Genomic DNA, 14,456 nt, shown 5'->3' with positions numbered 1-14,456 from the left:
CTGGTACACAATCATTTTGTATTGTAGTTTGAATAAGTGAGTTAAGTTTTCTTTAAAGGAAATAATTAATCAGGGACATGTTAATATCCAACATGCTTGAAGTCAAAAGGTTTTTCTTTAATTGTTTAATTTCAGATTACTACATTCATGTATAATACCTGATCAATTCATTACCAGATTAGCTACAAGTAGTCTAATGAAGTTAATACAGGCAGTTAAAAATACATTTGCACTAACAAATATTGCAAATTTCAGTTTACAAAAATAAATCACTTAAACGTTATGTCATAACATGTTTTGCCTCTGTATCAATTTCTCTTGCCAACTATGGTTTAACGCAATTTAAAACCATAGCCTATGGTTTTACTATAAACATACTTAGCTTTTGTGAGCTCATATCATTTACTGCCTGATGTACCTCATTGATTTAATTTTCCAAATCTTTACATTTCAATAAAATGTTGAGGCTGTCTATATCTCTTTCAGGTAGATGTTATGTATTTATCCGATTTTTCTAAATGGGAACTACAGAATCAGGCCTTTTCTGAAATTAAAACTAAAGTCCAGTAAGTACTCATTGGGTCAGACACTATCGCTTGAGAGAAAAAAAAGTTAATGTTTCAAGTCAATGATCTTTTGTCAGAACGGAGAAAAGAACTAAAAGGTTTTAAGCAAGTACAGATGTGGCAACATTACCGGCACCGAAGAAAAGCAAAGGTCTGGGGGTGGGGGCAAAAGAGATAAAAAGATAAGGTAAAAGGGATGGTGATGGGACAAGAAAAGTAACAAAGGATGAATCAAGAGGAAGCATAACTAAGGCAGATAGCAGCAGCATCAACAACTGCTGTTAAAACAAGCACAGATCATGAAACTGTTCCACTCCATGTTGTGTCCAGAAGGATGCAAAATTCTTAACTGGACATTGTAGAGATATTTCTCAAGAAATAAAATCCCAAGTGACAAAAAAGTTGGAATTACACTTGTGGAGTACGCACAGGTGCCGGCAGGCTTCCCACCCCCCACAAAACTTTGTCAAAGATTTAATAAAATTTCCCAGTTCAGGGCAAGAGCAGGAAACGAAACCATGAAGTCATCAACATAATAGAATTAAGAGGGATAAGAAATGAAAGGCCAATTTTCACAGTATTAGGCAAGAACTTTCAAAAGCTGATTGGGGGCAGATATTTGCAGGTAAAGGGATGGCTGGAAAATGGGAAGCCTTCAGAAATGAGAACGAGAATCCAGAGAAAGTATATTCCTTTTACGATGAAAGGAAAGGCTGGTAGATATAGGGAATGCTGGATGACTAAAAAAATTGAGGGTTTGGCTAAGAAAAAGAAGCAAGCATACGTAAAGGTATAGACAGGATAGATCGAGTGAATCCTTAGAGTGTAAAGGCAGTGGGGGTATATTTAAGAGGGAAATCAGGAGGGCAAAAAGGGGACATGAGATAGCTTTGGCAAATAGAATTAAGGAGAATCCAAAGTGTTTTTACAAATACATTAAGGACAAAAGGGTAACATGGACAGAATAGGACCCCTCAAAAGATCAGCAAGGCAGCCTTTGTGTGGAGCCACAGAAAATGGGGGAGATACTAAACGAGTATTTTGCATCAGTATTTACTGTGGAAGGTATAGACTGTAGGGAAATAGATGGTGACATCTTGCAAAATGTCCATATTATAGAGGAGAAAGTGCTGGATGTCTTGAAACACGTAAAGGTGGATAAATCCCCAGAACCTGATCAGGTGTACCCTAGAACTCTATGGGAAGCTAGAGAAGTGACTCCCGAGTCTCTTGCTGAGATATTTGTATCATCGATAGTCACAGGTGAGGTGTCGGAAGACTGGAGGTAGGCTAATGTGGTGCCACTGTTTAAGAAGGATGGTAAGGACAAGCCAGGGAACTATAGACCAGTGAGCCTGACCTCGGTGGTGGGCAAGTTGTTGGAGGGAATCCTAAGGGACAGGATGGAAATGTATTTGGAAAGGCAAGGACTGATTAGGGATAGTCAACATGGCTTTGTGTGTTGAAAATCATGTCTCACAAACTTGATTCAGTTTTTTTAAGAAGTAACAAAGAGGAATGATGAGGGCAGAGCAGTAGATGTGATCTATATGGACTTCAGTAAGGCGTTCAACAAGGTTCCCATGGGAGACTGATTAGCAAGGTTAGAACTCATGGAATATAGGGAGAATTAGCCATTTGGATACAAAACTGGCACAAAGGTAGAAGACAGAGGGTGGTGGTGGAGGATTATTTTTCAGACTGGAGGCCTGTGACCAGTGGAGTGCCACAAGGATCGGTGCTGGGTCCTCTACTTTTAGTCATTGAACATAAATGATTTGGATGTGAGCGTAACATGTACAGTTAGTAAGTTTGCAGAAGACACCAAAATTGGAGGTGTAATGGACAGCGAAGAGGTTTACCTCAGATTACAACAGGATCTTGACCAGATGGGCCAATGGGCTGAGAAGTGGAAGATGGAATTTAATTCAGATAAATGCGAGGTGCTGCATTTTGGGAAAGCAAATCTTAGCAGGACTTAGACACTTAATGGTAAGATCCTAGGGAATGTTGCTGAACAAAGAGACGTTGGAGTGCAGGTTCACAGCTCGTTGAAAGTGGCGTTGCAGGTGGATAGAATAGTGAAAAAAGCATTTGGTATGCTTTCTTTTGGGAGGTCATGTTGCGGCTGTACAGGACATTGGTTAGGCCACTATTGGAATATTGCGTGCAATTCTGGTCTCCTTCCTATCGAAAAGATGTTGTGAAACTTGAAAGGGTTCAGGAAGGATTTACAAGAATGTTGCCAGGGTTGGAGGATTTGAGCTATAGGGAGAGGCTGAACAGGCTGGGGCTGTTTTCCCTCGAGCGTCAAAGGCTGAGGGGTGACCTTATAGAGGTTTACAAAATTATAAGCTGCATGGATAGGGTAAATAGACAAAAGTCTTTTCCCTGGGGTCGGGCAGTCCAGAACTAGAGGGCATACGTTTAGGGTGAGAGGGGAAAGATATAAAAGAGACCTAAGGGGCAACTTTTTCACACAGAGGGTGGTACGTGTATGAAATGAGCTGCCAGAGGAAGTGGTGGAGGCTGGTACAATTGCAACATTTAAGAGGCATTTGGATGGGTATATGAATAGGAAGGGTTTGGAGGGATATGGGCCGGGTGCTAGTCGTTGGGATGGGATATCTGATCAGCATGGATGGGTTGGACCGAAGGGTCTGTTTCCATGTTGTATATCTCTATGACTCTATAAGAATAGATTTTTTTTTTGAAAGTGAAGATACTTTAAGGGAGATTTAATTCAGACTATTAAAATCCTGGAGGACCCAGACTGGACAGGAAGGAACAGCTTCCTTTGGAGACAGCAATAATAAGGGAAAATACATTGAAAGTGAGTGACAGAAAGTGTCTGTTTCCATGCTGTATATCTCTATGACTCTTTGAAAAGAGCTGGAACAAAAAGGGTTCCACATACAATTTTTCAGAATGAGAATGTAATGGAAAAATAATTTTAACATAAAATATTACGATTTTAGCACAAAAAAATAAGGAAATTGCTAATTATTAGATTAGATTAGATTAGATTAGATTAGATTACATTACAGTGTGGAAACAGGCCCTTCGGCCCAACAAGTCCACACCGACCCGCCGAAGCGCAACCCAACCATACCCCTACATTTACCCCTTACCTAACACTACGGGCAATTTAGCATGACCAATTCACCTGACCTGCACGTCTTTGGACTGTGGGAGGAAACCGGAGCACCCGGAGGAAACCCACGCAGACACGGGGAGAACGTGCAAACTCCACACAGTCAGTCGCCTGAGGCGGGAATTGAACCCGGGTCTCTGGCGCTGTGAGGCAGCAGTGCTAACCACTGTGCCACCGTGCCGCCCACTATGCCACCGTGCCGCCCACCTATAGTAAGAATTATAGTAAGAATTAAAATAGAATAATGGAACAAAGTGATCTAGGAGTACCATACACAAATCACTAATGATAGTCACACAAGTTAACAATTATCTGGGGTCTTAGGGCTTATTTTTAGACAGATAGAATTAAGTAGATATGATAAAACCATATTGAGCTTTGGTTAAACCATACCTGGAGTATAATTCTAGTCACTAAATCATAAAGAGGATATAGAGACAGGGATCAAGATGGAAAAAAAGTAGAGAATTACATTAGAAATGATAGATGATATATCAGGATAAGATAGATTATCTTTAAATAGATGAGGGGTGACTTAGTGGAAATCTACAAAAATCATTGAGGTTTTGAGAACAGACACTTTGGAGAGTAGAAGACTTCCATTTGTGAAAAGCAGGGCCAAGGGCACAAATATAGCAATCACCCAAAAGGAAAATCAAATATGGAAATTAGAATAAAACTGTTTATACAGAGATTGGTGAGAATGTGGAACCCAGTATCATAGGGAGTTGGATTGAATATTATTGATGAAGTAAGGGGAGACTGCATAACCACAAGAGAGTAGAAAATACTGGTATCAGTTGAGTAAAAGAGGGAGGAACACTAATGTGGCCTGGTTGGATCAACCAGCCTGCTTCTGTGCTGTCTAATATTACATAAATAGGCAGATGTAGTTAGAATCCATGGTTGTTTACCAAATGGAAGGCATTGCCAAGTGATTAAAAGCAAAAGCAGAATGCATCAACAGGACTGGGCAGTTGATGTGGACTGGCAAGACCTCAACTGCTGAAAATGTGTTGCTGGAAAAGCGCAGCAGGTCAGGCAGCATCCAAGGAGCAGGAGAATCGACATTTTGGGCATGAGCCCTTCTTCAGGAGAGAACATGGAGAGAACTGACACCCATGGTGACAAGGTGATTGTTAGGGCCAGGGATTTTAAATTGGTGGAAGGCATTAGATGAGTCGTAGATACAGTGTAAGTGACACTCTTTGAAATAACGGCTTGATGTTCAGGGGCCCAGTGACGTGCCTGAGAGTTGGGTGTTCAATCTCTTCCAGACACCTTTGAAATTCCTTGCTACAGAGAGCTGCCAGGACAGAATCAGTGTGTATACTTAAGACGGAGATAGATTCTTGACCAGTAGGGGAACTAAGGGGACGGGGTAAGGGCAAGAAAGTGCATGTGAGGAATATCATATCAGACATGATTCTATTGAATGGCAGAGGAGGACAGAGGCCTGAAGAAGGGCCTGTGCCCGAAACGTCGAATCTCCTGTTCCCTGGATGCTGCCTGACCTGCTGCGCTGTTCCAGCAATAAAGTTTCAACTTTGATCTCCAGCATCTGCAGACCTCACTTTCTCCTAGAGGAGGACAGAGGTAGTGAATGGCCTATTCGTGTTCCTATTTCTTATAGACTTATAGAAGGTCATTTTGCCAAACTAAAGCACCAATTTGTTGGCTCGCTTCATGACAATGTTAGGTTTAAACGTGAGTGAATGGAGTGCTCTACATTCAGAGGGGACTGTTTAGAGGAAGGGAAAGAGCAGAAAATTGTGATGTCTGGTACTATGGAGCAGCTCTCCATAAAATTGTCTTGGGGGAGAATGTAATTCTTGATGTAAGAAGTGGACTTGGAGAAAAAAGCCACCAAGGAAGAGCTTAGCTTCTGCCCAAATTCATTACAGAGGGACTGGAAGAGGTGAAGCTGGGACTGAACCATTCAGGTTCAGACAGGGTTGGATCAGAGGAGATAGACAAAACACCACAAAGATTAAGATTGGAAAAGGTGTAAGGGGAAATAAAAGCAGAATATAAATCTGGATGGGGCTGAAGGGAACGGAGATCCAGAAATTGTTCAAGTCGTTTCATAAATGGGCAAAAGAAGTCTTTTTCTCAAATCGTTTTATACATGATTAAGACAATACATTTTCTTTTAAGGGAAACACCACAAAAATGTTCCAAATGCCAACATAAACTAAGTGGCTTTGTGTGTATAGTCTATATAAATGAACAAGATATAATTTCACACATTAGTTTGCACAAGATTAAGCACCACTGTAGATGAATAGGGTAATTTCCCTCTCTTTTCATGTCCTTGTACTCTGTCAGTTTTGTCACCAGGAAGACCACCGTACAGGAGCTAACCTGCATCCTACATGGAGGGAGAGGAGTGTCAGATTTCAAATTAAGGTTGTTATTTCTATTTTTCCCAATTTTTATCTCAACCGTTGTAGTAAATTATAATTCAATGATTAAAGTGACTAGAGACAGACAAACATTTAGTTTCAGAGTAAGAATGTAACAAACAGTATAAAGAGTGGACATGTGGGTCTGCAAGCCTATACTGACGTTCAATAAGATTCTGGTTGACACTTGACTTCACTTCATGTCTAATGCTGAACATATAACACAAAATCCACAGTGGTTTAAGGTAATGGTTCACCACCAATTTCTCAAGGGCAATTTGGGATGAGCAATAAATACTGTCTTGACAGTATGCCTACATCTCTCAAAGAAATAAAAAAAATTACCTCCTCAAACTCCCTCAGCAGAACCTGATTCCTTGTTCTACTTAGGTTGCTGGTTCCGACATGGTCCATGATAATTGGATCCTCCCCCTCCCACTCCAAAAGCTTCTCTAGCTGCAAAAAGATTTGCCCTGGCATCAGGCAGGCAACACAACTTTGGAACTGCCCAAGTATAGTAATTACTCCTAACTATACTACACCCTACCAATACCACATTAGTTTCCATTTCCCTCAGTTGAAAGGCATTTTGTATCAGTGTTGTGGTTGTTTAACTTATCCAACACCCAATTTGCCCTCATCCATGCTGGCAGCAAGAAGCTTGCACCTGTTCAATAATGGTAAAGGCAGAGGCTCCTCGGGCACTGCACTTATTGCATTCTTGCTGCCTAACTTGCCTGTACATGACCAGTAAACAGATTTGTGCTAGTTCTTAATGTTAGGGGTATGTGGGGCTGTATCCCGAGGGAAAATGACCACATGATTCTATCTCTCCAGGATATCTTGCAATGTCCGGACTTTGAATTCCAATCCAACAATTCAAACTGATGTTTTCCCAAACATAGTGTTCTCTAAAAACCACCAAATGCTGCACATCTGGCATATCACAAGCACTTCAATTTTTATTCCTGCAAATAGATATATTTCAACTCAGCTTATTGCTTTCAAACCATTTACTAATGTGACTGAAGGTATAGGTAAAGCAGATCAAATATTTACCTGTATCATGAACCACAACAAGTATTGGAGATAAAAAAGCATTTTCTCTGTCCCTCTCTATATCAAATTCCCATTCTTGTCAAATTTTGAACTTTGACACTGTTTATAATGCACTTAATTTATGACTACTTAAAGTACTGGAAAATAATATCTGATTATGAATTTTAGCAGAAGATGGACTTGAAACATTCAGAGGTTTCTGAATATCTATTTGGATCAGTCTTCTGAGAAAGTCTGGATTACTTGGCTGTCTCTTTCCAGAATATCAAAGACTTTGTCATTTTACACCAGTTTTGGGCCACATCAGATTAATATAATGCTTCCACTAATCCATTGAAAAGTTTCATCAGGTAATGAAAGGAAGGAACAATCTCATGTGATTATTATAAAAAGTAGAACCATTTGTCGAGTGGCAAATAATTTTGTCTCTTTCTAACTTCTTAAGTGTTATAAACATGAATATAAATACTGAAAGCAATTTTTCCAACAAAGTAATGAGATGTTTACTTGACTTTTAAAGTATATTAAGATATTCATTAAAACTAAAGCATCTTGGAGCAGTAAAACACTGAGTACATCATTCTTTCATCAACTTGAAAAGCATAGGCTAGTGCACATTCTATGAAAAGCTCTTCTAGTCTGATAGGAGGCAGTGGATACTACAGTTACTGACCTTGAATGGTTGCCAGTGTGCTATTACTCATTAATGCTGGACCAAGAGCACCACCAAGACTCCCTGGATTCAGACTTAGTAAGGCACCTCTGCAAAGATTAAAAACTTTACTTTAGATTTATTTTATTAAAATAATTTTTCTGGAAAATATTTATATGCCTTGCACTGCATAACAGTAAAAATTATCAGAATACAATAGAAATTATCAACTTATTATTGCTGGCAACAAGAAGGAAGTTCATTGAATATTTTAAAGGTTTTGATAAAAAATTTAGCAACCACTTACAATTTCTAGTACTGTCATGATTTTCTCTACTTTTTCCAGCACTCTCAAACTATTGATGCTCTTTATTCATTCAACAGATGTGAATTGTCACTGGCAAGGGCAGAAATTATTGCTTATCCTGACTTGTCCTCAAGTGGTGGTGAGCCACCTCTTGAAGTATTTCAGTCATGTGCTATTCTCATGTCAAATCCAGTTCCTAGATCATTGCTGCATACCTTGTTGATCATATTTTACTCATAGGTTTTGCAATAGCTCTGATACAAATAGCTTGAAATGCAGTAGCTGAATTTAAAGGCCAGTTAAAAGTTAAATGCATTGCTAAGGACCTGGAAACCTCAATTGTTTGTCTGGGGTGAGGATGGTATAGAGTCATAGAGACTGACAGCATGGAGACAGGCACTTTGGTTCAAACTGGCCCATGCTGACCAAAATGTCCATCCAAACTAACACGGTTTCCCTGCACTTGGCACACATCCTTCTAAACCTTTCCTATCCATGTATTTGTCCGAATGCCTTTTAAATGTTGTTAATGTACCCGTCTCAACCACTTCCGCTGGCAGCTCATTCCATTTGCAAACTATCTCTATGTAAAAAAGTTATTCTTTCTCCTCTGACCTGAAACTGATGCCCTCCAGTCTTTGATTCCCCAATCCTGGGAAAAAGACTGCGTGCATTCACCCTATCCACTATCTCATGATCTTATTCACTTTGGTGAGAACTCTTAAAGGACATCGGTGAACCAGAGGAGGTTTTATAATAATTTGATAGAATCAAAATCACCATGAATCACACAATTGTCATTCATGACTAATTAATTAACTGAATTTAAATTCGTCAGCTTCCATAGTGGGATTTAAACTCATGCCTCTGAATGATTAATCCAAACATCTGGATTACCTATCTTGTAACAAGGCTACCATGATGGTAACAATTCTTATGTTTAAAAAATAAATAGAATTATTCACTAAGTTTCAGAGCACAACTCTAAGCCAATTATCTTGGCTTCACTCCAGAAGCTAGATGGCACTTCCAAAAGTTCAACCATGCCACTGAATAAACCCAAATATGCATGCAACAACAACCGAAAAGTTACAGAAATTAGACGTACACCAGGCACTATGGCCCTGTCCCAGATACATTTAGAAACTTGACAGCTGGAAGGTGATGGCGTCAGCTCACTTCAAGAATGGTGAAGTTTCACCTTTGATGAATCGCCTCAAATACTTCCCGCATGCCCTGAAACACCAACTATACAAGATGAAGAACAGTTTGCTCTCATATCAACATTACATAACTTCACTGAATGGGCCCAAATAAATGCAAAAACAAAATATTAAATATACTGGTGATCTGAAATAGTAGCCGAAAATTCTGGAAACACACAGCCGTTCTGATAGTACCTGTGAAGTTAATGAGACTGATTTCACATTCGTTTACCAGGTCTATCTTCTACAGATGAAGGCACATAAAATAGATTGTGAGACTGGCCCAGTCACCTCTGACCTCATCCTGAGAACATGCTTGGTGGGCACGGAAATCAGTTACCTGGCTGCCATATTTACCTGAATAATTAAAGGTAACCTTCTTAACAAGTAACCTTGTTAAGAAGCCTATTTGACATGAATTATACAGTGCCCATGCTATAGTATGAACAGTCCAGGCAGACGGGTGGGGGTGGCCAGATCATTTTCAAAGATCTCTATGAATGAACGCGTGAAGGAAGGGGAATACCTCTAAGATGTCATTCACTCTTTCCTCCTGCACTGAAAGCCTATAGAACCTGGCCTCCCAAACCCTCTTCTATGTCCCTGACTCTGGGATCCCTTGTTTGCCCTAAAGACCCAGCAACTACTTTCCTATTTTTCTTCAGGCTTCTTGTAGCTACTCCCACTACTGAGTTCTGGCACTACAGGGAATGGCAGAACTGCTGGACAACCATATTGGTGTCCTACAGGGTTCAGTGTTGGGGTCGCAGCTGTTCATTTATATATTATTGATCTGGATGAGGGGACTGGGGTCTGGCGAAGTTCTCCGATGATACGAAGTTAAGCAGACAAACAGGTAGTTCTGAGGAGGTGGGGAGGCTGGAGAAAGATTTAGACAGTTTAGGAGAGTGGTCTAAGAAATGGCTGATGAAATTCAGCGTGAGCAAATGTGAGGTCTTGCACTTTGGAAAAAAGAATACAGGCATGGACTATTTTATAAATGGTGAGAAAATTCATAGCGCCAAAGTACAAAGGGATCCGGGAGTGCTAGTCCAGGATTCTCTGAAGGTTGACTTGCAGGTTGAGTCCGCAGGTAAGAAAGCAAATGTAATGTTGTCATTTATCTCAAGAGGGTTGGAATGTAAAAGCAGCGATGTGCTACTGAGACTTTATAAAGCTCTGGTTAGGCCCCATTTAGAATACGGTGTCCAATTCTGGGCCCTACACCTCAGAAAGGGCATACTGGCACTGGAGCGTGTCTAGCAGATTCACACGGATGATCCCTGGAATGATAGGCCTAACATAAGATAAACGGCTGAGGATCCTGGGATTGTATTCATTAGAGTTCAGAAGATTGAGGGGAGATCTAATAGAAACTCACAAGATAATGCATGACTTAGAAAGCGTGGACGCTGGGAATTTGTTTCTGTTAGGCGGGGATACTAGGACCCATGGGCACAGTCTTAGAATTAGAGGGGGTCAATTTCTTCAGCTAGTGTGGGGTGGGCCTGTGGAATTCATTGTCATGAAGCGCAGTGGAGACCGAGAGCTAAATGCCTTTAAGGCAGAGATTGATAAATTCTTGATCTCCCAAGGAATTAAGGGCTACAGGGAGAGTGTGGGTAAGTGGCGTTGAAATGCCGATTAGCCATGATTGAATGGCGGAGTGGACTCGATGGGCTGAATGGTCTTACTTCCACTCCTATGTCTTATGGTCTTATATTAGCGACAGTGGATCTTACTCCCAAATGGAGCAGCAGTCCCACTATTGGTTAATTTAGCCCACCTGCAATGGATTTTCAAGGAGTGTATTGCCTTCCAGCTAAATTTTCTTCATGAGCCAAGCAGTCCATGCACCCTGTTTGTAAAATTCTGCCCAACATTTCAGGTCTGTTATCTTTCATCAAAACGGAGTGAAGTTACAAACACAATAACATTTTAGAAAGCTTAATATGTTGGAAGAATAACAAACAGTGAAATCTAGGAGTGGGTGGAGGGAAGGAAAAATTAAATGACAGAATATTTCAGAGTAGAAAAACAAAGGGAATGGCAACGATACAAGTAAACATATCAAAGATGTGCACAGGGGAACGTAAATGCCAAAGTAGCAACCAAAAGCAAATTAGCAGAATTGAAAACAAAAGAGAAAAATTAGAAAAAAAGATACAAAACTAAATGGAGGTAGAGGTTATGATCTGACTGTAAAATGTCTAGTTGAAAGATGAGTTACTGTTCCTCAAATTTGGATCGAGATTCATTCAAACATTGCAGTAAGCCAACAATGGAAAAGCTCAACATGTAACTGAGGTAAAGAAATAAAATGACAGGCAACAGGAAGCTCAGGGTCATGCATGCATACTGAATGCAAGTGTTCTATAATTGCCCAGTCTGCTCTTGGTCTTCTGAAAGTGGATGGCACGAATTCTCCCATTGTCATTGTTAGGGCCCTGAACCATGTACATCCTATTTCATGTCCCTCTCTGAGAAACATAATTGGAGTTCTCAAGGCCTCACTTTTCAGTCTTTTATCCTTCGTCCTAACTTCCTTTTTTGTTTGCTTAAGCACTTCTAACTTTTCTCAATTCTGGTTAAAGGTCACAGACTTGAAATGTTGACTCCCTCTCTTGACATAACTGCTGCAAGATCTGCGGAGTGTTTCCAATATTCTGTTTTAACTGCCAATTGATACCACTTTCTTTAATGAGAAATGGTCAGAATTATGGTGAGGAGTCTCATCTTGAAATCAATAGCAGAAAACTTTTACAGTCATAGAGATGTACAGCACGGAAACAAACTTTTCGGTCCAACTCGTTCATGCTGACCAGACATCCCAACCTAATCTAGACCCATCTGCCAGCACTTGGCCCATTTCCTTCCAAACCCTTCCTATTCATATACCCATCCAGATGCCTTTTAAATGTTGCAATTGTACCAGCCTCCATCACTCCCTCTGGCAGCTCATTCCATACACACACCACCCTCTGCGTGAAAATGTTGCCCCTTAGGTCCCTTTTATATCTTTTCCCTGTTACCCTAAACCTATGCCCTCTAGTTCTGGACTCTCTCAACCCAGGGAAAAGATCTTGTCTATTTACCCTAACCATGCCCTTCATGATTTTATAAACCTCTGCAAGGTTACCCCTTAGTCTGCGACGCTCCAGGGAAAACAGCCTCAGCCTATTCAGCCTCTCCCAATAACTCAAACCCTCTTACCCTGGCAACATCCTTGTAAATCCTTTGTGAACCATTTCAAGTTTCACAACATCCTTCCTATAGGAGGGAGACCAGAATTGCACACAATATTACAAAAGTGCCCTAACCAATGTCCTATACAGCTGCAACATGACTTCCTGTTACGGCACAGGTAAACCACCCTGCTTAATTTAAATCATCAACACAGAAAAGATTTATCCCATGCAGTAATGTGAAAATTCGAGACACCTAGAACTATCCCAAAAGTCACTATTTAAAGTAAAAATTAACAACTTTATTTCTTAAAGTATATCAGAGAATACTTAACTAACAACCACTTACAACTCCTTCCTCTAACCTGTCTTTTACCTTCACCTTCTACAACACTAGTCCAATAAAACCCCCGATTAGGATTTACCAATAATTCAAATTTCAAAACCAGCCAGCTGTTGAATTTTCTCTTTGTATCTTCCTCTGTCTTCTTTGGGATTATATTTCACAGGCCACTAATCAATAAATATACCTTTGAGAGCTATTTTTCAGGCAGTCTGTACATACTGGTGGCTTGGCAGTTCTCCTTCATTTGTTCCCGTTTTTCCTGTCTTATATGCCCAAAGCATCGGATTGTGCCATTGGTATTTAATATTATCAATATGCGAAATTCAAACTTGATTGGAGTTTGCTATTTTTTGTGGTATAATTTAAACTGTTGGGCCTAATTACACTAGCTGCTGGACGACAAGGTTTTATTGTATATTGTTCAGAACGCTTGGTGCTGTCAGGTAGTTCTGATAGCTTTTAACTTTCTTAAAGGTACAGTACACTTCTACACCTCCATAACACCTCCTAACTCCTAAGCTCAGTGCTCTGACCAATAAAAGAAAGAATACTAAATGCCTTCTTTTTAAACATAGCATTCTACAAGAATCTGCGTGGGTTTCCTCTGGGTGCTCCGGTTTCCTCCCACAGTCCAAAGATGTGCAGGTCAGGTGAATTGGCCTTGCTAAATTGCCCGTAGTGTTAGGTAAGGGGTAAATGTAGGGGAATGGGTGGTTTGTGCTTCGGCGAGGTAGTTAAAATTTGATTAAAGGAAGCAATGAAACAATGGAATTCTCAATAATTATTTTAAGAAATGCAGTAAATCCTAATTTTTTAAAAAGATTATTGATCTAAAGGGTAATTAAAAGCTTTAAAATTAAGACAATTTTCACATTTTGATCTATTTATCATAAGGTTGTTATTTTAAGTTAAGCTACTTGGGAGTTACTCTTAACATTCCATTTTATTTCTTCTTGTGTCCCAGAAAAAGTACAAGGGCTTGTGCATTTCACATTCTGATACTGTTTATAACCTATGCTGTAGTTCACTTGTCAAAACAGTGGCACCTTTTTTACAATGATTTTTATCCCTACAACAATTAGAATGCCCAGAGTCAATGTACAGTGAAGAGCTCATAACGTCTGTTCAATCAACAATTCCCCTACCTCAAGACTGTGGTCCAGATTTTCACCATGTCTGAGCCATTTGAAATCCAAAGTCCTGCGCCCCAAAACTGGTGCTTCCTATTTTTGCAGAGGATTGAGACAGGGATGCATGGTATGTTTGCTCATGCGTGGCTCACTGAGGCAGCTGGCGATTTAAATATTCAGCAGCCTCTACTCAAATCTGATTGTGGGGTGCCTGCTGCCTGGAACAAGTAAAAGCAATTCTCAGTGCATATGTTTATCTTTGCATGGCCTGGGTATCCATTTGAAGAGCTGAAGTAATGGTGTGGTTATGGTTCCAGAAGACCTTGGGGATGAATTTCAGGAATACTTTAGGGTTAGAGCCAGGTATCCTTTCAAGGGGAAGAGGCAATAGCAAGTGTTCTTTGAGATTGTTCCACAGAGAAATTGTGCGTAACAAAATACATACAT

At 40.1% G+C, this 14,456-nt stretch overlaps 1 protein-coding gene across 6 annotated transcripts in view; it reads right to left on the bottom strand.

The window, feature by feature from the left end:
* The window catches only part of pou2f1a (POU class 2 homeobox 1a), a 202,138-nt gene that overhangs the window by 17,871 nt on the left and 169,811 nt on the right, over nucleotides 1–14,456 (bottom strand). For 5 of the 6 annotated variants that reach the window (XM_087992721.1, XM_087992723.1, XM_087992724.1 and 2 more), the window contains one exon: nucleotides 7,858–7,946. In XM_087992721.1, coding sequence (XP_087848847.1) covers nucleotides 7,858–7,946 — 89 coding nt within the window. Of the gene's footprint in view, nucleotides 1–5,230; nucleotides 6,092–7,857; nucleotides 7,947–14,456 lie in introns of those variants that run through there. The other variant, XM_087992726.1, reaches the window with a different exon arrangement.

This window comes from Chiloscyllium plagiosum, unplaced genomic scaffold, assembly GCF_037043375.1.
Source record: "Chiloscyllium plagiosum isolate Xiang-an unplaced genomic scaffold, Cpla_swu_hap1 HiC_scaffold_12, whole genome shotgun sequence".
Taxonomy (NCBI): Eukaryota; Metazoa; Chordata; class Chondrichthyes; order Orectolobiformes; family Hemiscylliidae; genus Chiloscyllium; species Chiloscyllium plagiosum.
Note: the sequence above shows the minus strand (reverse complement) of the source record. Positions and strands in the feature narration are given on the sequence as shown.